This window comes from Idiotropiscis lumnitzeri, chromosome 20, assembly GCF_059441095.1.
Source record: "Idiotropiscis lumnitzeri isolate Australia: NSW breed Sydney's pygmy pipehorse chromosome 20, RoL_Ilum_1.0, whole genome shotgun sequence".
In the NCBI taxonomy this organism is placed as follows: Eukaryota; Metazoa; Chordata; class Actinopteri; order Syngnathiformes; family Syngnathidae; genus Idiotropiscis; species Idiotropiscis lumnitzeri.
The window spans coordinates 4,303,698-4,329,803 of NC_142410.1; the positions used below are offsets into that span (position 1 = coordinate 4,303,698).

A 26,106-nucleotide genomic window follows, 5' to 3' on the forward strand; every position below is an offset into this window, starting at 1 on the left:
CTCAATGAGAAAGATGCGTGTGTTCCAGGTGGAGTGTACTGATTCCGAATCCTCAATTGATCATGCTCATCAAGGTCTGTGTACTCTACGTCCGAAGTGTCACCTTGGGCATGAGTTCCCATGAATATCATTTTGTGCTTTATGAGCAGCAAATATTTTAATAACTTTACTGCTGTGGTCTTTCAAAAAAAAAAACATTTCACGGGAATTATATCAATGTACACTTAATACTTTTTTTCCCCCCAGCATCACATCCTGCATTCTGAATGTTGCCAGTTTTTAATGGTAGCATTATATTGAATTTGTCAAAAGTTGTGACTGTAATGCGCTTTGTGAACATGCGCAGTTATATAACTATGCAATTGTAAAACTGATAAGATTCATACATCGCGCGATTAGTTACGGGCGATCTTACGAGACACATGCAAGTGGAAGCTTGGTCACGTGTGCAAACAAACGGCAACATGTGGTGGGAAGTAAATCCAGCCCAACACTTTTGGTAATGAGGGGCATTTATTTCAAAGATGTGGCTTGTCTGATATGCGTCAGGATGTGATTTGGGAATCACAGCTGCTTGATTGTGTCACCTCTATGTAAAAAAGAAAAAAATCGCTGCTTTTTGTTGGCCTCAAGCATCATTATTCTTCTGTTTCTTTTTTTTCTTTTAATAAAAAAAATGGTTACAATGTCACTGACTTGTTGCCAGAGTCCTCTGCAGATAATGTAATCATTTTGGGGAGGACAATTTGAGGGGTGTATTCATTTCTGAATGAACTCAGTGATCCAAAAGCAGGCACAGTTTTTTTTTTTTTTGTCATGTAAATTGGCGAGGAGCTCTCAGACCGGGCTCACACTGCATGTGCGAGCGGACAGATAACTGGCTCTTGTAAAACGAAAGGCAATTTTAGTTCTGTAGTTTTCCTGAAACTTGTTTTGAAGGGAGCAGCCCGTGGACCTTCATGCTTCCACTTCACCCGGACAACATCGTTCGTGTTCACTGTAAGTAACATTTCAATCCACATTCTGCATGTTTTCAGAGGATACATTGTTACCGTGCACTTGAATTGTTTTAATTTTCCTTTTCTTGTTCATCCTCTTCTTCCGTTTCTTCTTGTTTTTTTTGTTTTTTTTCTTGGGGCAATTCACAAATACAATCGGTGCATTATCATGACTTTCTATCCACCAGCGGAAAATTTGCCAATCATGAAAAAAAATGTGACATATAGTCCAGTGGAGTAGCGGTCCCCAACCCCTGGTCCGCGGCCTGGTACTGGTCCACGGAGCACTTTGGATCGGGGCACTTAGATGAAAGAAGGGGAAAAAAACTTGCTGTTGATGTCAAGATGCTAATTGTCTCAGTCGCATTACGCAAATATTAAACGCACCAGCTAGCAAAATGAGTAAAAGTTTGCACATTGAAAATTTAGCTCTCATTTCCTTGTCAATAAGACTTTTGCATATATCTTTTAGTTCCTCCTTAATGACAATGCTGTTTAAACCAGCATCACAGCCAAAGTGTCAGCTGTACAAAAACAGGAGGAGGAGGAAGATGAGTAGCTCCCTGTAGAATGTTACTCAACTCCCCCCCCGCCCGAGGAAGAAGTTGCCTTTTGTAGTAAACCCGATCTGGTTGCTAGGGGCAGGACTTTGTATGCCACTGTTCACACTGGCCATTGTGGTATGTACAGTGGGAGAAGAAAAGGCTGCTCTCGCACCTCGGCCGGGTTAACCCACTGCTACCCGCATGTGTCAGAAAGCCGTATTTTCTTTTAAATGGCCTTTAATCCTGTTTTGTGGATATAGCTACATTTGAAGGGATGACCTAAGAAATGGGACCTCAGTTATTTGGTGTGATTCATGCCAGGATGGCCGAGTGGTCTAAGGCGCCGCGTTCCGGACCCAGTCTCCCCAGGAGGCCTGGGTTCGAATCTCGTGGCTGCCAGGATGGCCGAGTGGTCTAAGGCGCCGCGTTCAGGACCCAGTCTCCCCAGGAGGCCTGGGTTCGAATCTCGAATTTCCCCATTGTGGGACTAATAAAGGCATTATTATTATTATTATTATTATGTAATTGGAATCAATTCACAATCAATGGCGGATGCAACAAATATTTTTTTCAAATAATTATCTTGCGTATTTCTCCACCGATGATTTGGCATCTAGGCTGGCGGTAGATCCGACAAAGTCAAGCCACGCTACGATGATAGCCGGCAATGCTCCGCGCGAGCGATTCATTTGCAGTCTGGACGCTGACTTGTCAGCTACCCTTTGGGCACTTTTTTTTTTTCTTGCAATATGCAGGAATACATTTTAATCACTTCAGAGCCCTCATCTATTAAATTCTTGTGAGAACAAAATGTTTTCCAAAAGGCGGAAATGTATCATTTGTTTACACAACAACTCCCTGTCGGTGATTAAGGCAAAATATTTAGTTAATTAAATATGTAATTTTGCAATCACAAACTTGTTCATGCAATGATGATTCATTTCCGTTTCGGCTGCAGTTGTCCTTGAAACAAGAAAGTGGAATGGAGCACCCATTGTCGGTTTGGTTTAGCATTTATAATAAGTGTCCCAGACTGATGTGTTGCTATTTTCTCAGCCGCTACAGTTACTGCATTTTAATTTCTTCTTGTTTCAATTTCCAGAAATGTGCTTTCACTACAGTACCAGACCAAATCTTTCTGACTATCCGCCAAAACCAAGTGTGAGCAACATATTTACCTATTGGTGTGCAAGAGAAATCAAGAACAGTGTCAATGCCATAAAGCAGCACTAAGTGAGTACTGAAGTCAATTTTAAGATTTCCATTGATCAGCAAATTAGCGAGTTCCAACCGCCCGTTAGATGTGACGGTCACAGGTGGTTTTGCAATAGCAGTTGTTTATTGCCAGAGGGAGACAGCCAATAATTCACATCACTATCTCTTCATTCTCCAGATAACTTTGAAGCGTTGTTTCAACAAAAATGATAAAGAGGACAAATTGCTCCAAAAAGGGATTACCGCATGCTTTGTCACTTCAGGGTGTTTGTTCAGACACAACGCGCTGATGTGTCACACTGACAGGGCCTCGACATCATTGTATTATTTGCGGCGTCGATGTTGAGGAGTCCCAACGTACCTGCTTTTAATGCTTATGTGAAAAAGAACAGTGATATGAAAAATAAAATCTTATTAAATTACCAACATGCCTGGGTAAAGTAATGTCAAGTAAACTTCTTAAGTCAGGTGTGGGCAAACTACAGCCGGGGGCCACATCGCGGCCCGTTACACGTTTTAATCCGGTCCGCCAAACTTGAAAAAAAATTGAATGCATAAACCTTGTTAATGTTTTATTTTCTAAATTCTGTGGTTTTTCAAAGACATCGATTTTGTGGTAATGCTTTTGTTCATTGTCATTTCATATTAAATGTATTTATTTCCTCCGATGAGGTGAGGTTACCAAAACACTCCATCTATCTGCTCCTGGTCCGGCCCCTCTGTCAAATTTTAGAACCCATTGTGGCCATCCCTGTTTTATATGATATGTAAATTCCTGGGTAGGGCAATCCAGATGAATAAAAATAAATACAGAAGAAGTGAATGTTGGTCACTCTTCAAATTGAGGAGGTATTAATGGCAGTCAAATAACTCATTTAAATGTTTAACTGATTCATTACCAGCCCAGGTAAAAAAAAAAAAATAAAAATAATTTTTTGCTTCACTATCCATCAATGGCAGTGAATGAGTTCAACTTTGACTTCGGGTTGCCACTGTCTGATCCAGCCCGTTTACAAAACACCTCCACGGAGCGTCTTTGTAAATAAAGAGCGCTTGAGGATTGAGTGTCACGTTCTGCGCCACGCGGCCCCCTCTTTGTGCACGTGCAACAAGTCCAGTTATGAGGCTGTGTTCACGTCAAATATTTGTGCCAACGCAACATTCGCTCGATAGTTCCCGTAGCCTGAAGGCAGAGTTGTGCTCCATGCGCCACTCCCAAGAGTTTGGGAGAAGGCCACGGAAGGAGCGGCCTGGCCCCCACGCTCAAGCCCACACAGGTAACGGCTGTCGGAGTGGAATGTGGCAGAGGTGTGGAGCTTTTAACTTCGAACTGGGTGTGGGAGAGAGAGAGAGAGAGAGAGAGAGGTCCAGGAAGGGAGTTAACCCTCAATGTCATTGCCATTCACCTGGATTGGGAGTGTGTGTGTGTGTGTGTGTGCGTGTGTGCGCGTGCTGAACTTTCAGGAGGGATCAAGTCACAGAATACAAAGTCACATTCAGTCAGTCGCCCTGAATCTCGCTATCACACACACACACACTTGGCTCTCTAGTTTATGGCCAATTCAGTCAATATTTGACCGGACCGGATTGTACAAGAGGGAAGAAGCAAAGTCAGAAGCAGATCTTGAAGTTTTTACTTTTTTGAGGGCATTTTTTTATTTTCTTTGGGATACTTGGATTTGCAGATTTTACTTTTCACCACAGGTGGCTACGCACTTGCTCCAGCGTTGGATCACAGATGCCAAACGGGATTTAGTGTTGTTTTCCCCATTTAATTATTCTTGGACTTTTGAACTCGGACTGGTGTGGGAATCACAAACAGGTTTGTTTGCTTTGAAATTCATAGTCATAAAAAAGCCTGAAGTTTACTTTGTTTTCACTGCAGTTCACCTGCTGTTTACGTCATTATTGCGTGTGGCCAAATGACTGGTGGCTCAGTGTGAAACTTTTTGCATCGAGTTAAATAGAATTGAACCGGACTTAACAAACGTACTGTCCCGGATTCAACCATTATGTATAATTTAAACATTAAATACAGTGATCCTTTCACATACCACTAGATGGTGCCCTCGTACCAGTGACAGTATTTGTGCCAGACATCGAGATCCTCTAGTCAAGATTAAATTTTGCACAAATAAGAGTTCTGTCCCGAGTGCTGCAATCAGAAGTTCTAGAAAACGTGCATCCCACACTGAGACAATCTTGTTCAAATAGATCAAATTAATCAAAGCTACCTGTATGATACTATTTGACATGAACGCTGACCTTGAAGCTAATTATTAGATTCCAAAATACCTTTTTAGGCCAAATCTGCCAAATATGTAAAGTTGTGTTCCCGACCTTACGACAAGCCGTTCTATAACTGTGTTCAGAAACAGAACTGGATCACATGAAACAAAGATGAAAGAATGCCAAATGTTTATATTGTCAGTCCTATTAGCTTGCATGCAGTGTCGGATTGCTTTGGCGGTTTTCTTTTTTTTTTTTTTTTTTTTTTTTTCTCCAGGTGGCACTCAGCAATACCTTCAGGCTAATCTTTTGTTTTCAGATGATTTAACCCGTCGTGATGTCCAACCAAATTTGACGCAGATGCTTTTTGTGCTTGTTTGCACCACTTACCAAAATGGCTGCATTAAGTTAACAGCCTGCAGATTTAAAAAAAAAAAAAAAAAAAAAATACATTCTGTGATTGATGGTTGTGTTTTGTAGGAAAGAAGCGGGTTTGTGTGCCCAGCCCGAAGTGGTCAGTGATTTATGTGATACATTCACACTTGCACACATCACTGTGGTCAGTTCACACTCACAAGGAGGTGTTAAAGTGTCTTTCCCATGTGTTTTCAGGCTGCGTTTTGTAACTTGGATTGGTCATTTTCTCACCTTAAGGAGAAATTCTTTCTTGAATTTGTACATCACCCCGGCAAAAATAGACTTTCTTCAGCGTATTCATTTATATTCAGTAATTTTCGTTCTTGTCATTTGTGATGCGGCGTGTCTGCCCACCAAAATGAAAATTAACAATATTATTACTAACATGGGTGGGGAGGGGGGGGACAACAACAATGAAATGAAAACAAGAGTGCTTTTAAAAATAACAATAATAAAAAATAAAATACGGATAACTGAAATTACATTTAACATTCATAAAAATCGCTTTTGGAGTTTATTTTACATTCAAACAGTCATTTGGGAATGATAGCTTACTTTACTTTATTACGCAATACTTAATGAGAACTTTACAAAAAAAAAAAAATAATAATCTTGCACTCAACAAACACTTTTTTTCCTATTTTTCACAATTGTTTTGCTAAAATCTATAACTAAAAACAAAAAAAGGGCTAAATTAAGCTAATTAACAGAATTTTACTCAAAATCAAATAAAAATGAAATATAATAAGTCCAAAAATAACCCCTTCCCACACACGGTGGCCACAGGCCACACTCTGCCCTTTGTTGACTTCCCCGAGCATGATTCCAGCATGAATTTAATCCGTGTTTACAAAGTGCGAACTCGACAAGGCATGCGGGGTTATTTCCACACCCCGCCCTGTATTTGCCCCTTCCTGTCCCACATATCACACCAGCTGAAACGGCCTGAAACATGTCATTACTTAGCTGCCTTCATGAAGGTATGAAGAGCAAAAGCCTGGAGGGAAAGTTGCAAATGAAATTGTTTGGCCAATTTTTCTTCCGTTACTTGGAAAGTTATCCACATTGCTTGGTACTATGACTGCGAAAATATGCTTTCCACGTTCACCCCTGTACACATTTTAATGGGATACCGTGTAAATGTCATGCTTCATATCTGGTTCTGTTTACTTTTGCTTTCAGCCTTGACCAAGGGAAAGTACAGGTGGTTCACGTGATACCGTTCTCAGTTTTCTTGCATGGTGCAGCATGTTTTTTTTTTTTTTTTTGATTGTTGATTGTGTACTTGTAGTATAGGCTACTTATATGATGTGCGTGTTTGTGTTTTAGGTGCAGGAAGGCGATGGGGAGATGGGCGTTACATCTCTCAGGGGGCCTTGGGCTTTTGCTCATTCTCATGAGCTGCACATACACTGAAGGTACAGATTTTTTTCCATTTTTTTGTTTTAATTGGCTGTGTGTGGGTGTTACTATTAAATGTTCGAAGTGGTTTAATCTCACATTATTATATATTTTTTTTGTCCATCTCCCCTCCTGAATTTCCCTCTCTCATCCACAGCCAACTATTGCTTTGCCACCAGGTCCAAAACCTGCTCAGACTGCCTGCAGGCGGGAAAAGGCTGCGCCTACTGTCCTGATGAGGTCAGAACTTTAAATGGAAACACAAAAGAACAGACTTCACATTAAGCCGAGACTTTAGTGCTTTGGCATTCCTACAAATGTTCTTTTTTTTTTTTTTTTCCTTCTTGGTGATAATTTTTCTGAGTCATAGATGGTAGCCCAACATAATCGGCCACTGTCCAATAGGCGTGTACGCTTGTAGACTTCTGTTAAAGCAAGTATATCCCACAATGGTCACTTAAATTGATGTAGAACTTAAAAATAATACGACGGGCTGTTCTAAATCGCATACTGAAAATCTTGCCCTTCTGAGGAACAGGCTAAAAACAGAACATAGTCTATTCTGAAGTGCCTTTATATAAACCAGGTGTGGGAAAACTATGGCCCGGGGGCACGTTGCGGCCCGTTAAACGTTTTAATTCGGTCTGCCGAACTTGAAAAAAATAAAATGAATAAACCTTGTTAATATTTTTTTTTCTAAATACTGTGGTGTGTCAAAGACACATATTTCTTGTCCATTTTCACTTGTCCGTTTTTTTCTCCGATGAGGTGAGGTTACCAAAACACTCCATCCATCTGATCCTGGTCCGGCCCCTCTGTCAAATTTCCGAACCCATTGTGGCCCGCCAATCAAAAACTTTGCCCACCCCTGACCTAAACCCTACGGAACATCTGTGAAAAAAGGGAAACGCACGGAGCTCTATTTTCATGACCAACTTAAATTCTGTGCCAGCTAAGTGTTTAACGCTGCTCAGAGGCAGGTTAGACCCAGTCTCGGTCATTTTGCAGATGAGTGTAGGACCTGCAAGAGGGAGCAAGGCGCTGCTGTGGGTGTGTTCACAGCTGACTCCGGTCATGGCCCATCAAAGTGGCTCCTTGCATTGCCTTGAAAAAAAAAAAAAAACTTTGTCGCCAAGTGAGATGACATTATTCAATAATATTATACAATACTGCAAGGTTTTGCTGACCCTGTTCACATATTTATATATCTAATTCATATGCGTTGTCTTTAAAAATAAATTTCTGCTTGCTGTTGCTTAAAAGAGTTGTCTTTCTTGCTTAGAACTTTAATGGACCTCGCTGTGACCTGTATGAAAACATTCTGGCTCATGGCTGCAGCGCTGCGGCCATCATCACAGCCCAAAGCAGCATGAAGATTGAAAAAGTAGGTCACTTCCAGTCATTTCATCATTTTTAGCACTCAGAAATGGTGAGGATTCTCAATTTACCTCCCTCTTGTTCTCTGTTCCTGCGCAGAAACAACAGATCGACGTCCGAATGGCCAAGTCGCAGGTGTCCCCGCAGGAGATGTTCATGTCTTTTCTGCCAGGGGAGGAGAAGATGGTCGACGTGGAAGTCTTTGCGCCAACCAAAGGCCCTCTGGATCTGTACATCCTTATGGACTTCTCCAACTCCATGGAAGACGATTTGGACAACTTGAAGAGGATGGGTCAGGAGCTGGGTGAGCGCCTCGGTTCGATCGCTTTTCTCCGGTTGCCCTTTCTGTCATTTTGTCACGTCGTGTTTTTCTCGTATAGCTTCGCTGGTGAAGAAGCTGTCCGATGACTACACCATCGGATTTGGAAAGTTTGTGGACAAAGTTATCGAGCCGCAGACCGACATGAGGCCTGCTAAGTAAGCAATATTGTCGCATGAACACCTTCAGTCTAGCGTAGCATATTCTTTCTCACAGTCTTTTTGCCCCTCCTTTGCATTTTTTATTTTTTCAGACTTGCTAAACCGTGGCCCAACAGTGACCCTCCGTTCTCTTTTGAAAACGTCATCAAGCTGACCAAGGACTTGAACTTCTTTACCAGTGAGCTTCAAAAGGAACGAATCTCTGGCAACCTGGATGCTCCCGAGGGAGGATTTGATGCCATACTGCAGGCTGCAGTCTGCGGGGTAAAAACACACATCTGGATCTACAATTTCTTCAGAATCTAAAAGAACCACCTGAAATAAAATATAAACCCCGCCATATTGTCCGCTTCTGTTTGATTTGTCTCATATCGCAGGATAAGATCGGTTGGCGTGAACACAGCACACATCTGCTGGTTTTCTCCACCGAGTCTGCCTTCCACTACGAGGCTGACGGCGCCAACGTGCTGTCGGGCATCCTGCCACGCAACGACGAGCTCTGCCACCTGGACGGCGAAGGCAAATACACGGAGGATACCAACCAAGATTACCCCTCCATTCCCACGCTGGTCCGTCTGCTCGGCAAACACAACATTATTCCCGTATTTGCCGTCACCAACCACTCCTACACATATTACAAGGTTGGTGGTTATTTCGCTCTACAGATTTCTTATCGCATACGCAATAACGCAATAGTGTGCAATTGTTTGGTCAGAAACTCCAAACATACTTCCCCATTGCTGAGGTGGGCCTGCTGCAAGAGGACTCATCCAACATCCTGCAAGTCATGGAGATGGCTTTTGAGGTAAAAAAAAACTTTCTTCTGACATGAGCCAAATGGAATTCTAATCAGTCAACAACAAGGCATTTACGTCGGTGTATATTCTTTCAGAGTATCCGTTCCCAGATGAGCATTCGTGCAGAGGACAGACCCAAAGCCTTTGAGGCTCAGTTCCTGTCCGCCAGTGGGAAGGTTGCAGAATACGGAACCTTTGATTTCAGGCCTGGAGCAATTGTAAGAGGATAAACAAACTACTAAACAACCTTTTAGTAACCTATATGTACCTCGACAAAATGATTGACAACACCCTCTATATCAGGCGTGGGCAAACTACGGCCCGGGGGCCACATGCGGCCCGTTAAACGTTTTAATCCGGCCCGCTGAACTTGAAAAAAAATTAAATGAATAAACCTTGTTGATGTTTTATTTTCTAAATAATGTGGTTTTTCAAAAACATATGTAATACTTTTGTTCACTTTCATTTAAGATTAAATGTATTTTTTTTCTCCGGTGAGGTGAGGTTACCAAAACACTCCATCCATCTATTCCTGGTCTGGCTACTCTGTCAAATTTTAGAACCTATTGTGGCCCGCCAATCAAAAAGTTTGCCCACCCCTGATCTATATTATATTGTTTTTGTATAAACATCACTTATAATTACTTGTCTGTCACTAAATCACATTCAGAACAACAACACACACAGTTGTTTTAAAGCTTGGATTGGTGTTCCTCAGGGCAAATTCAAGATGCGACTCAAAGCCCAGAGGATGATCGAGGAGTCTCCGGTCTGTAAAATGGATCTGGATGAAAAACAAGGCCTGATGAGAGTTAAACCTACGACCTTTAACTCTGCCGTCAACGTGAAAGCCAGTGTGCTTTGTCCAACTTGTGACTGTGAAAAGGTAGACGAACATTCACCTCCAGGAGTTCACAAATAGTTCACACGATGAGACTTGCCTCTTTATACTAATTCTTATTGCTCCTTTGTGTTCCAGACTGCCATCCCTAACGCGCCCAGATGTCATGGCAACGGAGATCTTGTGTGTGGAAAGTGTCAGTGCCATGATGGATGGTGAGATTCAGTTAAAAAAAAAAAAAAACTGCATATATTTTTGCGGTTTCTTGATTAACACCAGTTTCTTACTCAATGTTTTGTTGTTCTTTCTTGGTGTTTTGTTTCAGGCTGAGTACTTTTTGTAACTGTTCAGCGAGTGCTTCAGCCCTCGACACCCGCCTGTGTATCGGCCCGGGATCAACAGAACCTTGTTCCGGTCGCGGGGATTGCCTGGAGTGTGGAACCTGTGTGTGCTACAACCCGGACCAGTTTGAAGGGCCTTACTGCCAGTATGATAGAACCCAGTGTCAGCGATTTGGCGGTTTCCTCTGCAATGGTACGACAGTCTTTGTCACCTTAACTCCAAAAATTCAGGTTTTGTTGTTTCGTGGTAGTTTTGCTTATTTTCTTTTTTCAATTCAATCAGACCGTGGCTCCTGCATTATGGGCCGTTGTGTATGTTCTGATGGCTGGGAGGGAAATGCTTGTGAGTGTCCCAAGAGTAACCAAACCTGTTTGGACAGCAAGGGGGTCAGTAAAACCATCTTTTTTTTTTTATATTTTCATTTCGTTCATCATGTCACCCCGCGTGCCTTAAATGCACGTCTTACGGTTGTTCTCTGTTTCAGGGTGTGTGCAATGGACGTGGTAAATGTGTTTGCGGTCTTTGTGAGTGTCAAACGTCAGGTCTTGAAATGACGTCAACCTGCGAGCCAAATTTCCAGGTAACAACTCAAAAAATAGTTAGCAATCAAAGTACCATTAAAATAGTCATCCAGGAGTTCTAATTGTTTATATAAAATAATCAGAAAGAGGTTTAATTCCGGAAAAAATAATTTTAATATTATCTTATTTTAATATTATTGTAAGCCAATGTAACGCTACCAACATTAACACGACACTTGTTTATATTATTATTGAAAAATACAAAAAGTGTACTTTATTCATTTTAAATTAATTTAAAATGTATTGCATTGTTTAAAAACAATCAGGTCTTCCAGATTAAATGCAAAGAAGTATTATAGTCCAATGTTTATTATAACTGAACAGTAACTGGGCAAGGATTCTTCTTCTTTTGCTTACCACGAGTGTGACCGACAGTAAAGCGTAGTTCTACAATACTACATGCTACAATCACGAAAATAAACATGTTAACGCATTACCGTTCATCTCTGATAGTCTAAATAGATCATTTTCAACGTTATGGGTTGTAATTTACAGTCATATATTGGTTTGGCATTTGTGAGATCATATATGCAGCTTTTAAATTCTGGTTCTTCTCTGCTCAGGCTCAGTTAGGTGTGTGTGAGGCCACACGAAGTTGTGCTCAATGTCAGGCTTGGAAGACAGGAGAGAAGAAGGACAAGGAGGAATGTGACAGGTGTCCTTTCAGAGTCATCATGGTGGACGAACTCAAAGACGGTGCTGGAAATGATTATTTTGCACACATGCAGTCACTTTTGTTAAAGTTACAATGATATTTTGCCACCACGCCAGTAGTTAAACGTGAGATGTGTGTGTGGTTTCAGAGGACAAGGTTCTTGAAAAGTGCACTTTCCGTGATGAGGATGACGACTGCACATACCACTACACGGTGGAAAACCCCAAAGTTCCGGCATCGAAAGACTTGGAGGTTCAGATGCTTAAGAAGAAAGGTAATGAAAAATTTGATTTCACCCCCCCATAAAAACCAAAATTAAATGTTGCACTTCTATAATTTTGTCACTGAGACTGAACTTTAATTATAGTGTCGATAATTGTTATATTACTAATTTTACTTTTTGGACATCTCTCCAGATTGTCCGGCTGCCAGCCTCCTCTGGCTGCTCCCTCTCCTCTTGTTCCTCTTGTTACTTCTGGCACTTTTGTTGCTTTGCTGCTGGAAATACTGCGCCTGCTGCAAAACCTGCTGCCAGGTAACAATGTAATATGGTATGGATAAAAGTCTTCAGTCACAAAGGACTCAATAAATAATCAATCAAGGGTTGGATAAGACTTATAAAGTTTTCCCAAAACTTGATTTTGGTACTGGTAAAAGTACAATAATTATTTTATTTTATTTTATTTTATTTTATTTTATTTTATTTTATTTTATTTTATTTTATTTTATTTTATTTTATTTTTTATTTTATTTTATTTTATTTTAAAGCTGACTGTGATTCATCAAACAAAAAGAGAATTAAACAAGTATATAATTTTGTCTATATGATGCAAAACGCCATGGACAAAAAAACTACATAAAGCAGGGGAACGCCATATATCTAAATCAGAGCAGATTAGAAAGCATTCATTGTCATTTTACAGTTCCAGTGAAACTAATGCGCTTTAATTGTGTCTCCCCTAAGAGCTGCCTTGCCCTGCTGCCTTGTTGTCGGAAAGGTAGGACGTCAACTTTGTAAATCCACTCTTCTCTAACGTCGGCGCACTTGATTGATGTGGCTGTTCGTGTTCTCTGTAGGTCGCACGGTTGGATTCAAGGAGGATGAGTATCTTCTGCGCCAGTCTCTGCTCACCTCAGACCACCTGGACACACCTATGGTGAGGAGCGGCCCTCTCAAAGGGACCGATGTCGTTCGCTGGGTGGTTACAGATAACGTGCACCGAAGTCCCAACCACCCCCAAGTTCTAGTCAAACCCAACCCGAAAGAAACCAGTAAGTGGATACTGGATGTTCCCGGATGTTGAATCTTAGCAATTTCTTATTCTCTTATTCTTCCTTTACAGTACAGTATCCAATCTCCTTGCGACTTAACAGGCGGTTTACTGAGAATTTGTCTCGTCCTGACTCCAGAGATGCAGAACAGCTTCGTAAAGAAGTTGCAGATAATGTGAGTTGGAACCTGTTAGTGTCTCTGTGGATGAGTGTACATACCGCTCACTTGCTTTTCTTTCAGCTTAATGAGGTCTACAAACAAATTCCTGGGGCCCAGAAAATGCAGAAAACCTCATTTAGGTAAGATGCTCCCTCACAAATGTAACAATATACAGTACACGGTCATGTAACCAACTGTTTTAATCAACTCTCTTTTTTCATGCAGAACACAGAGAAATGCAGGGAAAAGGTAACATGCATATTCATACACTATCTATTTCTGTGTTCCCAAAAAGCACACAAATGTCAAATTCCTGCTCCGCTTTGTGCTCTCCAGGCAGGACTACACCATCATGGACACCATCCTGTCTGCCCCTCGCAGCAGCTACCATGACATTGTCAAGCTGACTGAGAGAAATGTCCAATCCGGACACTTCAACGACCTTAAAGTGTTGCCCGGCTACTACACTGTTGCAACAGACCGAGGTGTGATGGAATTTTATATATCATATTTCAAGCTACAATATGTACTAATTCAACCATGAAATGTGGTTCGCCTACTTTAATATTAATTGCATGCTCTGTTGGTTTGTTTCGGTCACCTTATATGTCAGGGGGCGGCCATTTTGTCTCTCCCTGGCGACTGGAAGTGACATCACAGTTTCTCAGGTAACACCCAATCGTGGCTCAGCTTCAGAAAACAGGTGAGCCGTGATTGGTTGTTACCTGAGCCCTGAGCAACTGTGATGTCATTCTCAGTTGACAAAATGGCCGCCCCCGACGTGGCTAAAAATGACATTATTATGAATGTCATGTTCAGACTAGTGATGACGCATTTTTTAAGGGGAGGCGCGGGGGGGGTGACTTCCCCTTTAATAATCTCAACTTTACATTGTCAGTGAATTTTTTTACTTTAATTTGCTTTTATCCCCACAGAGGCTGCGGGAGCTATAGAATTCCAAGAAGGTGTGGAGTCGCTGGATGTTCATGTGCCACTCTTTGTCAAGGATGAAGATGACGACAAGAAGCAGCTCCTGGTGGAGGCCACAGATGTGCCGCTGGGAATTGCCAAAATTGGAAAACGCTTGGTGAACATCACCATCATCAAAGAACACGGTCAGGAGAAACTCTGAAAATAATGACGATAATATCATGATACAGTATAATCGGCTGATTGCAATGACTGTCGTTTACTTTCTCTCCCAAGCCTCCAGCGTGTTCTCCTTCCTCCAGCCGGCCTACACATACAGTCGACAAGACGGCGTGGCCAATATTCCAATCAGTAGAGAGATCGTTGAGGACGGACGCACTCAAGTCTCCTACCGTACACGAGACCTCACAGCCAAGGATAAAAAGGTCAGTCAATGTCGTTCCCGTTGACACTGAATTCCGTTGGATACTAGGTAAACATGAAACTCCTTTATGTATTGTAGGATTACGTGACTGTGGATGGAGATCTCACTTACGGTCCGGGCGAGACCCAGAAGACAGTTCCGGTTCGTCTTTTGGAGCTGGGTGAGAAAGATGCCCTCTTGGATGACAAACAGGTCAAACAGTTCGTCATGGATCTCAGTAATCCGCGACAGGGCGCCAAGCTCGGGCGCTACCCGAGAACTACTGTCACAATCGCTGACCTACCAGGTAAGAAGTTTTTCGATTTTCTGGAAGCATGTCCCCAAAGTGAGTGATTTCCATCCACTGTGCCGTCATTAGACTTGCACTGCAGAGGGAAATGATCTAATTTCATTTGGTCTAAAAATCTTTTGATCATCTATCTATGCCAGCAGCATATAGTGACAGGTAGAACAATTAAATGCACTTCCACTAGATCAGTGCTTCTCAAATAGTGGGGCGCCCCCCCACCTCCCTCTTGGGGGGCACGGTGCAATGCTGAGGGGGCCACGAGTGACTACGGGGAACATGCTTATTTTTCCACCGTACTACAATAAAGTGTAATTACACATCCAGTCCAGTAGTTGGCAGTGGAGCTCTCATTGCCGATTGTGCGCAGCCATTATTAACTCTACGGTGTAGGATTGTTTTGCAACGAAAATGCAATTATTTATAGTTGCAGCGGAGAGTAGGTGGTGGGGTGGGGGTGTGAATTGTTTTCTTATTGCTCGGGGGGGGGGCGTAACATAAAATAATTGAGATTGAGAAGCACTGCACTAGATGGTTCCAATGAACCTTTTGTGATCGTTGTGTTTGTTGTGCTGTGAGATTTTTCTTATGTAAACTATATGCTTTGGCTCAATCAAGGTTGTGAAACACTGTCTTCAAGTCCCGTTATATTCCTTCTCAGATCCCAGTGTAATGATGTTCAAGAGGGGCACACAGAACTTCACAACATCTGACCCAAATTACACCATCCCTGTGGTGCGCACTCGCAACCAGGACAGCCCTGCTACGGTGAAATGGCGCACAAAGAAGGGACAACGCTTTGACCTCTCTGGCTTACTGAAGTTTAACCCTGGAGAGACAGAGAAGAATATTGTGATCGACCCAAGATCCCACTCCGCCCTGACTCAACCTGACTCCTTCCAGTTGGAGCTGCTGGAGCCGAGTAGCAATGCCACAGTTGGAGAGAGGAAGACCACGATTGTCAATGTTGTGGAAGGAGGTTGGGTTTGCTCTAGGAGCTCTTCGAATTTTGCATTAAATTGTTTCAATCGCTTCATTTTCCTTTACTCCCAATAGGTCCGAGATCTCCTGAGTTGGCCCAGATGCAGCAGAAAGGTTTCGTAACTCCCAAAAACACCTCGCTCAACGGTCGCCTTCTTGCTCCTGGAAATCCTAGGGCCAAAGCAACTGGACCCAGAAGCATCCGCCTCAACTGGGACCCCCCGCATGGTAACCCCTTGGGCTACAAGGTGCATCAAATGAACCAAAATTTGCATGGTATCTCTTTATCTGCGTTGTACGGTGTTTGTCAAATGGATCTTTTGTTTTGTATTTTAGGTGAAGTATTGGATCTATGGCGACCCAGAGAAAGATGCTCAGGTTTTAGATGTTAAGACTCCTCAAGCTGAGCTGACCAATCTGTATCCCTACTGTGACTATGAGATGCGAGTGTCTGCCTACAACACATTGGGAGATGGCAATGATACAGACATTGTAACCTGTCAGACTCTGGAAGATGGTAAGTATTTGTTTCGGGGCTTGTTGGCGAACAGTCACTGGAGCGCTAACGTCATATTTCTGTTTTCCTGCAGTGCCCGGTGAACCGGGCCGACTTGCCTTTAATGTCATCAGCCCAACAGTCACTCAGCTCAGTTGGGCTGAGCCTGCTGAGACGAATGGCAACATCACAGCATACGAGGTCATCTACACACCCATCGACGATGATCTGAGTAAGCGAATCAGCTTATCTTTCGAAGCAGTTTATGACATCGATGAAAGGCCACGTTGGCCGAGATTCCCGTGAATTCCAGTACTTCAATGGAATAAGCCGTTTGTACGATGATACGCAACCTTGATGGGACAGAATCCATCCAACTATTTTGCGAATCATTCAGCTATACCATGTCCCCAGACTGAATCTGGGTTGTAATCGTTTTAGATTTTAAATTCTAGTTACCGGGCTATAAGTCGCACTTTTTTCAGAGGTTGGCTGGTCTTAATCTTCTTGGTGCTGCTGCTTCATGTAACGCAGCCACCTCTCTATTAGAGCACAGACATGGTGTCCCAAAATTATAAACACTGGACACATTCATGTTCATGTTTTTTATTTTTTTGTGTGGCTGAATAACTTCCATTGTGTTCGCATATCTTAGACCTATTCGGCCTGTATTTTAGTCTTTTATTAATGTTGTTACTTACTTTCCAAAATAAAATGTCTTGTTTTGATCGGGTATTTAGTCAAATAAATTACGTGCAAAAAAATCGATTCGCCAGTGCAACTTATGAATGTTTTTATTTCCTACGTCATTATACATTTTTGGGCTGATGCGACTTGTACTCCGGAATGTTTATTTATTTATTTTTTTTAGTTCAAAATTCAGGGAGTTTTAATTCCTTTTTCGAGCAAGTTTATTTGGGAATTTTTGTTTTTATTTGATTTAATCTACGAAAATGTTTTGTTCAGCTTTAGTTTTAGTTTTTTTTTTTTTTTTTCCATCAACTGTATATAAGCTTAGACTGAATCAAAAATGCATTTGAGTGAATTTCCAACCTCACAAATTGCCTTCACGCCAAAGGTAGGCATACTCCAATGCTTGTAAAGAGTACAAACATCAGGGATGAGAACAACAGGGCAGCTCTCTAATTTTTTTTTTTAATGTTCAGTTTTTCTATGTTTAAAAGCCCACTGCTCCATTACATTTGTCCAAATATTCTGGCGTCTTCCTATTTTGTCTTTGTCATCATATTGTATCTCTGTCATCTCCTATTTAGAGCAAGTCGGTGCAGCTAAGAAGGTCAAGATAGACAACCCAAAGAAGCGAATGCTTTTGATTGAGAATCTTGTGAGCGCCCAGACCTATCAGTACAAGGTCCGTGCCAAGAACGGAGTCGGCTGGGGCCCCTACAGAGACGCCACCATTAACTTGGCATCACAGCCTGCGAGACCTCTATCCAGTAAGCCCCCATTCGACCCATCTGCTACCGAGCCTTTTTGCTTGCTGTACACCAACCGCCATCTGTCTCCTTTCTAGTTCCCATCATCCCAGATGTCCCGATCGTGGATGCCGAAGCAGGAGACGAGTATGACAGCTACCTGATGTACAGCAACGAGGTGCTGAAGTCTCCCGCAGGGTCCAAGACACCCAGCGTTTCTGGTGATGGTGGGTAGCAAGAGTCCAAACCACAAACAGCTCATTCGAACACTGTGATCATGAGATGACAAGTGAGAAAAAGCAAAATATGGATAGTTGAGCAAACTAAATCAGGACCCAATACAGGTAAAAAGGATCTGCCTGAACTGGGCAACTCTGCTCTTCCCATTCATCCATCTGGTCTCCATTGCATCTTCTTATCTGCCAAAAAAAAAAATTAATAGTGACTATTTGGTGAAGCCTGAGCAGCTTCCTTATGCTTTTTTTGCCACAACTTTCCATGGCTCCCAATTGCTGCAACTTTACCAATCCTCAACCAAGTGAAACGAGACTTTACACCAATAGTTCTGTAATTATTTTGTTGATTGACACTGTCAAAGTTGTATTAATCTATCAATATTGATTATTTGGGTGCAGTGTTGTACAATTACACTGCGCATCGTTCTAGATCAGGTGTGGGAAAACTATGGCCCGGGGGCCACATGCGGCCCGTTAAACGTTTTAATCCGGCCCGCCGAACTTGGAAACAATTCAATGAATAAACCTTGTTAATGTTTTATTTTCTAAATACTATAGTTTGTCAAAGACAGGTATTTTGTTGAAATGCTTTTGTTCATTTTCATTTAAAATTAAATGTAATTTTTATTTCTCCAGTGAGGTGAGGTTACCAAAACACTCCATCCATCTGCTCCTGGTCCGGCCCCTCTGTCAAATTTTAGAACCCATTGGGGCCCACCAATCAAAAAGTGTGCCCACCCCTGTCCAAGATGTTTTACACGACAGAAAACAAACATTTTTAAAATAATAAAATTGAAATAACAAAACGGAAAATCATTGTTTTTGTCAAGACCCAATTTTTGATAGAGCTTTTGCCGGTCATACTAAGACTGAAAGCTAGCATTCTTATGCACATGCTAGTAGCAATGGCGCCAAGAAAAACATTACAAATTGAAGAAAATACACTGTAAATGAAAACAATTTCATGAAACTAATTTGAGAATTTGGATTGTAAATTTACGTCAGAGCTTATTTTTTTTTTCCCTTTTTTTTTTATGTCCAGCAGGGAATTCCTTGCTGGCCCTGTCGGCTTACCTCTGTTAATGGCATGGCCTCTCAGTATATGATCAGTTGTGATTTTGTTGAACACAATTCCTAGCTAAGCAAACCACTGAACAGTTTTGCCTACCGTCCTCCACTTGATTGCTTCTCCCCCTCCCCTCAAAACCTAAATTTGCAAGGCTGGAAATATGTCAAGTTGGTGGGGTCCAACCTGGATCTCCGAAAAGTGGCGTGGACAAAGCGAGTGGACGTCATCCCCAACAGTCGGCTCAGCACAGACACAGAGGCGAGCACAGATGAGGGCCCATACCCCAGCTTGACACAAACACCCGTGCCAGGTGAAGAGCACTCCAACCGAGCAGCAGACGGGCTGCAGCCAAGCCCAAAAATGTCCCTCTACCCTCAATATTGATCTTGACAGAAATGTTGTGTAATCCTCCCATTGTGGGCTTCTATCCGATCAATCTTATGCTGAAAGAAGATCACTGGCATCAACTGCATCACCTACCAGGTGACGATCAGAGGCGGGCTTACCCCTTACACCTGCCTCTGTCTGTCCTCAAGCACCCCAGTAGGAAAGTAATAATCTTGGTGCTGCTTGCAGGTGTGTATAAATACTTGATGTTATGGAGACGCTGGAGTGTCAACATTGCCTTCACGAGAGGCTCTGAAAAAAAAATGAAGATTTAACAAGAGGGAGCCATTGGCCAATATGCAAAGCACGGATTCTGATTTACTTCCATGCGCATGACACAAAATGTTCTGAATGACAAGACAGTAACTATTGATTTCATGTCATCCCATCTTGAATTCTAAATAGCTCAACTTTCCTATCCATTCAAGACGAGAAGCCAAACACTGCAGTAATTCAGAAAATTCTGAATTATTCAATACAATAAATTTGATAGATTTATCAAAAAATATGCCAATCAAAAAAAATACTTGACTAATATATTTATTAATGGCTATAGTTTGCGTCAGTTTAAAATTGCATAACCTAATTAAAACGGGTGTTGGAGTGTTTTGCTGCACTCATATTGCCAAAATTAAATAAATATGACTTCAGTATCGTGTACTATAGTTTTGTAGCTGTGCACGTTGCAACCACAATAATAAACATGTTGTCAAATGAATACCTCTCTGACAGTGTCAATCAAAATGGAGTGTTGGTATCTTTGTGAAGGTCCAATTACAGCATTGCATTAGATCGGATTGTTCAGGTGTGTCTATTTTTGTGCCCTGTAAATAAAAGCTGTTCGATGGCTCATTCAGTGACATTCACAAAAGACAAATTTCTGGTGACGAAAACACTCATTGCCTGTGGATTACCCCCAAAAAACTGTTTTACAATGACTGAATGTACAATTTCGACAATCGGGTGTTTCCTTTTAGAAATCACAAATAATAATTTATTTGCATTATTGCATCTGAATGCCGTTCCATTATTCTGTGCCCTGACAATTCCGGCTCCTCTCTTGCTGTTTCACAGATTACATGATGAATGGAAAGTGGGACCAGAACTTCCTCTTCCCGGGCGGTTCGGTCACCCGCAACTTGTCCTCATCCTCCTCTCCGATGTCCTCTGTGAACTCTAACTACAGAGGCGGCTCATTCACCACAGAAACAACCACCAACTACATGTCAGGTATGACACCTGCGATTAAAGCGCACCCACGTCTCATCTGCATTCATCCGATAATAAATCCCGTCTGCTCCAACAGGAAGCCCTCGTAGACCCGATATGATGGGCGGAATAGGTGGAATGCACACAACGGATGTCATCATGAGGAAACGCTCAGAGAGAGGTTATGGAGATGAAAATATCCGCGACTCGATCGTCATGGGGAATGTGTCGAGCAACTTTCCAGATTTAGGTAACATTTGCAGGGTTCAAATCTAAGTACGGGGTGATTGATATTGTAAGTTCTTAAAAGCATCATGCGAAGAAAGAAAACCACGTGGTCTGTGTAAGCGCATGAGGCAATTTCTTGGAGTAGGATGCATGTTAGCCGGCTTGGTGCTGTTGGTTGCATAGCAGGCTTCCAAACAGTCTATGCTGACTGTCGCTCTGTCTTGCACTCCAACCCTCCCTGAACCTCTCATGTCCTCTGCATCCTCCTCTTTTCCGCCTCCTCCGCTTAATTTGCCATCAGGTGTGTACGGCTTCACTGGGTTGCAGAGCACCTCTCAGAGCCAGTTCAGCTACAACCTGTCTCAGGGTCCGAGGGTCAGGACTCAGTCGTCCGAGGTCAACGAAGCTCTGTATAATTTGGACAGGGTGCTTCAGGGTAAGTGTGGCGCATGTTAAGCATGGAGGCTGCCGTTTATTTCCGACTCTCCTCTTCAAAGCTCGACACGGATCTCTTGCTTACCACGGTGCTTCTCAATTCATTCAAGTAAACATTTTGCACACCAATGCTCCACCATGACTATAAATATTATAATTTGTCTAAGAAATCTTTGTAGGAACGTAATTATATTATAATTATATAATTATATTATTATTAACATTAAAGAAAACCAAAAGAACCAAAGAACGAAGAAAGGAATAGAGATCGACAACAACAAAACAATTGTTAGCATTGTTTTTAAGTAATAGAATAGATTTGAAATGCTTTCAAATTGCCTGAACTAAATGAAAAGGACACTGCCGCCTATTGTTGTGGATGTGCAACTACATTTTATCCTAGTGTGTATTTGAGAATTGCAGTTTAATTATTGGATGTGACTTTTTTTTCAAAATCTTGTACTCAACAAATAATCCATATGTTTAAAAAAAAATAAAACTAATACTAAAACTAAACTAAATTAATCTGGGAAAAAAAATAAAAACAAATGAAAAATAACCAACTTACTCCAAAAAGTCAAAACAGAATAAAAAATAGTCATAATGAAAAAACAGAATAAAAAATAGTCATAATGAAAACTAAAACTATTCTAACCTTGGTTTTGACATCTGACGTGATCTGAAATGTATTTGTAAATATCGCTTGCATCCAAGCGGAATCCTCACACCTCCAAAAATCAGCATTTTTCAGGACATTTCCAAAGTAGCCTAAAAAAAAAAAAAAAAAAAGCAATTTTTAACACTTGTGATTGGTCAATAATTTATTTAAAAAAAAAAAATTACACCCACACAGGTGGACTTGCCAATAACATACCGTAGACTATTTTTATCTTGGATCTCAATCTATTATGCAAGTGCGCAGAACGACACATCCATTTAGTGTACATTGTTTTCCAAATGCACACCCCTACTCACTGTCTCTCTCATCAGATGCAAGACTCAACCCGGGGGTCCCTGACACCCCGAGCCGACTGGTGTTTTCAGCTCTGGGTCCCACTGCCCTGAAAGTCAGCTGGCAGGAGCCCCACTGCGAGAAGGACATCCTGGGTTACTGTGTGCTCTACCAGCCGCTCAATGGAGGTAAGCTTGGGCTTCTGTAGTTGCCTTGCTGTGAGCTGTTTTGGAAATGCTATGTATCCTTTTTATTCCAACAATTCTTTAACAGGAGCCATTTTAGTTTGATGACTCTGAAGCAGGTATTCTAGAAAAATGTGCATCGCTGTTCGTACATTTGCAATCATGATCTTGGGACGTTTATTTCAAGTTAGTTCCCTAACTGTCTTGTATCGCTTAGGTGAAGTGAAGCGCATCAATGTGACCAACCCGGCAGACAACTCTGTGATCATCCAGGATCTTCTGCCCAACCATTCGTACCTGTTTAAGGTGAAGGCTCAGAGCCACGAAGGCTGGGGCCCGGAAAGAGAGGGCGTTATCACCATCGAGTCCGCCGTCGACCCCAAGAGTCCCCTCAATCCCATGCCAGGTTCCTGTCATGACTTTCTGGAACGTACTCGCCATTTACAGTTCGGTTCTTATTCTTTATTATCCACCTGGCAGGCTCTCCGTTCACTCTGAGCACACCGAGTGCGCCGGGTCCCCTCGTCTTTACGGCTCTCAGTCCCGATTCCTTGCAGCTCAGTTGGGAGAAACCCAGGAAGCCCAACGGAGACATTCTAGGCTATGTGGTCACCTGCGAGCAGCTTCATGGAGGAGGTGAGTCTTATGTCACTCTCCCCACAGTTTTAGTTTTGCTTTTAAAGTGACAGTAATGGGGTTATTTTTGTTGTTGGCTCCCTCTTGGTTTGTTATTGGAGACTTTCTGTTCATGTTCAGATTGTGAATGGTGTGTGTACTAAACAATCACTTTTCAACAAGAGAGCCATCTAGAGGAGTCAAAAATGATCACAAGTGCTTCATGAAGCTTCATTTGTCCATCACAACCCATTAGCCAGTGTTGACGTTTTATGATCATTACTATTCAATACTTAACTGGGATCAGAAAAAAAAATGTTTTTTTAAATATTTGTATTTTTTTAATAATTATACTCATCATTGAAAGCCGGTGTACTGTGAGAATTATACTGAACACATTAAATACTGAATCGTTTCTTAAAATTAGAGACGCTCCCCCTTACCCCCAACCTAAATTATCTTCTCTCATTCTCGTGTCCACCAGGTGACACACGTTCCTTCCAGGTGAGCGGGGACAGCGCAGAGACTCGACTGACAGTCCCAAACCTGACGGAGAACATCCCCTACAAGTTCAAAGTTCAGGCTCAGACCACACTGGGCTTCGGCCCCGAGAGGGAGGGCATCATCACCATCGAGTCTCAGGATGGAGGTAATGGTTTTTCGCTAGGAGCTGCAAATGCAGAAGAGACGCACCGGAGGAACTACAATATAATCTACACACAAGTGAATTTATTCACTCATGGGCACATTATCTGATTTGTTTCTTTAATTTTACAAATGATGGGTGGGAAAGTATTCCAGGGATGTCTTTGTTGTTCTTACTATTCCAACAATTAAAAAGTCAATTTGTGCCATCCTTTATTTTACAGTACTTAACGTTACATCGGCATTATTTTCTCGCAGGGGCTCTGTCTCAGTTCAATAATCAATCCATGATGAGGAGGGACGTTTTCAACATGCCAACGGACATCAGCAACATGAGCAACATCTCACGCAGCATGATCAACGACTCGTTCATCTCAGGTACAAATGACAGCGGCACTTCAGAGAAATCTGGCCCTGAAGTTAACGTCTTCGAGATGGTTCGAGGCGGTGAAAAACCGAGCGTTTGTTAGCAAAGATACACCATTAGCACAATTTCCAGTCTTTTTTTTTATTATTATTTTTATCAAATCAATAGTGCTTGCTAAAGTAGATGATTTTTTTTCTTGCTTTGACTCAATATGTCATATTGTGAAACAACCTTCCAACAAATATTTTTGTTAAACCCTTTCAAATTTGTCACACCAAATCAACTTTAATTCTGATTTGATCCAAATTCTGAATTTTAATTGATCCACATCAAAACTGTTCAGTTCAAACGAGTTTGCCTTTTGATAATCTCCGTTCTCTCCCCGGCCAGATGGAATGATGATGACCACGCAGCACACAGAAGCAAGCGGCATGATGACCCGCCAAGTCACCAAGGAAGTGGTCCAGAGGAGCGTCATGGGAGGGACCACCGTCACCAAGAAAATGTTTTACGACTCCTAAGATCAGGTGTTTCTCATTTGGCCTCCATTTGCGTTCCAATTGTCCAAATATTTGCAATTCTCTTTTAAAAAGAGACCGAGAGCTCATATAGGCTTGATGTACAGTGTGTGTTCATAATTATGCATGTGTCAGATTGTGGTACCAAAAAAATAAACAAACACTTCGAGCATACTGTAGTGGTTTAAAAAAAAAAACGAAAATGGGGAGGATGGTGAGGAGGCCATTTTGTTGTGTCTGTTACAAACTTTGACCACACGGTTCTTCAAATTCACACACACACAGAGTGCATCTAAACCAGGCAGGTAATCTGACCGCGGTTAATCCAGAATGACACTACGCCCTTCCTTGACTAGTCTGCTAAATCTGTTTTGTCTGGATAACATTACATGACAATGTCACCATCCCATATTTCAAAAACCACAATCACTAATGAAATTTGTTTGGATGCTTTTATTCCGGAGGATCATTAGTCACCTGGAGTTTTATATTTGAGTGACTTGAGCATGTTGTGGCACATTAATAATGCCTTTATTAGTCCCACAGGACGGGAGTGTTGTGCAAAGTGAAAAGTACAATGGCATGAAATAATATAGACAAACGTGCCAAATATAAACATATTTTTCAGAAATGCAAGTTTGTGCTCTTGATGTATTGACACTCTTTTCTACAAATGATTTGATTCATTAAATTTGGTTTGACGTTTTCGAAGATATTTTATACCCAATGTATGATATATGGTACTTTAACTTTATACTACTGTTGCCGTTTTTTTGTCATTCTAATTCATCAAGATCGGATCATTTGGAGAAATTACATATAAAGACATAAAGATTGTAGTTCCTTCAGTGCACAAATATAGTCGAGTTGTACTGCATCTTCATTTGATATTTTTTGCTTTTACACAAACAAAATTTGATTTGTAGGTCCAAACATGGAAAAATTGCTGAATTTAAAAACCAACCATATATCACTTTTACACAGAAGCGCTTGCCTAAGTATTTTCTGTATGTCAGATCTTTTGCACTCAATAAAGACCTAAAATAATTTGTTGTATTTGGGTTATTCATTGAGAGGAAGAAATCATTGGCATAGAAGCAAAAGCAAGCAAAGCAGAATTCAAGTTCTTACATGAAATTCGGTGCACATGCAAGTCGTTAGCTTTAGTTTGCACTTTTTCTTCCAAAGTAGCTTTGAGGAAAGCACAATTAGACGTTTGTGTTTTGCCTTTAGTCAGCATCTTTATCAAACTCCTTGTACCCAAAAAATAAAGTCCACCCTGCAAATACTTCACGTTACAAAAAATGGCTAAACACTTTAACCGTATAAAAAGTGATTCCACTGAACACATTTTATTTTAACACTAGGAAGTAGAATGTAAATATTTCACAGAAGAT

The 26,106-nt window shown here is 41.6% G+C and overlaps 1 protein-coding gene across 5 annotated transcripts; it reads left to right on the top strand.

Annotated features, from left to right (window-relative positions):
* Nucleotides 1-861: 861 nt before the first annotated feature.
* itgb4 (integrin, beta 4) lies at nt 862-25,225 on the top strand. 5 transcript variants are annotated; one of them, XM_088283946.1, is made up of 43 exons: nt 862-999; nt 2,646-2,776; nt 6,734-6,822; nt 6,963-7,045; nt 8,088-8,189; nt 8,282-8,486; nt 8,563-8,659; nt 8,755-8,926; nt 9,040-9,303; nt 9,378-9,467; nt 9,555-9,677; nt 10,178-10,345; nt 10,439-10,515; nt 10,626-10,834; nt 10,925-11,028; nt 11,127-11,222; nt 11,787-11,919; nt 12,027-12,152; nt 12,295-12,413; nt 12,843-12,876; nt 12,956-13,150; nt 13,222-13,325; nt 13,392-13,450; nt 13,536-13,559; nt 13,647-13,795; nt 14,246-14,425; nt 14,517-14,665; nt 14,743-14,950; nt 15,612-15,929; nt 16,007-16,179; nt 16,268-16,448; nt 16,522-16,659; nt 17,702-17,884; nt 17,962-18,090; nt 20,630-20,785; nt 20,862-21,014; nt 21,294-21,428; nt 22,418-22,567; nt 22,782-22,970; nt 23,045-23,200; nt 23,664-23,828; nt 24,083-24,202; nt 24,582-25,225. In XM_088283946.1, the coding sequence occupies exons 3-43, from the start codon at nt 6,747-6,749 to the stop codon at nt 24,710-24,712; spliced, it is 5,823 nt and encodes a 1,940-aa protein (XP_088140072.1). In that variant the 5' UTR covers nt 862-999; nt 2,646-2,776; nt 6,734-6,746; the 3' UTR covers nt 24,713-25,225. The 5 variants fall into 5 exon arrangements, with proteins under 5 accessions (XP_088140072.1, XP_088140073.1, XP_088140074.1 ...); XM_088283947.1 differs by lacking the exon at nt 2,646-2,776; XM_088283948.1 differs by lacking the exons at nt 862-999; nt 2,646-2,776 and adding an exon at nt 3,923-4,035.
* Nucleotides 25,226-26,106: the final 881 nt, after the last annotated feature.

Coding starts and splice junctions, on each gene's coding strand:
- itgb4 (XM_088283946.1), top strand. CDS start 6,747: ATGGGGAGATGGGCGTTACATCTCTCAGGGGGCCTTGGGCTTTTGCTC. Junction 9,678..10,177: donor ATTTCAGGCCTGGAGCAATT/GTAAGAGGATAA, acceptor GGTGTTCCTCAG/GGCAAATTCAAGATGCGACT. Junction 22,568..22,781: donor CTACCAGCCGCTCAATGGAG/GTAAGCTTGGGC, acceptor TGTATCGCTTAG/GTGAAGTGAAGCGCATCAAT.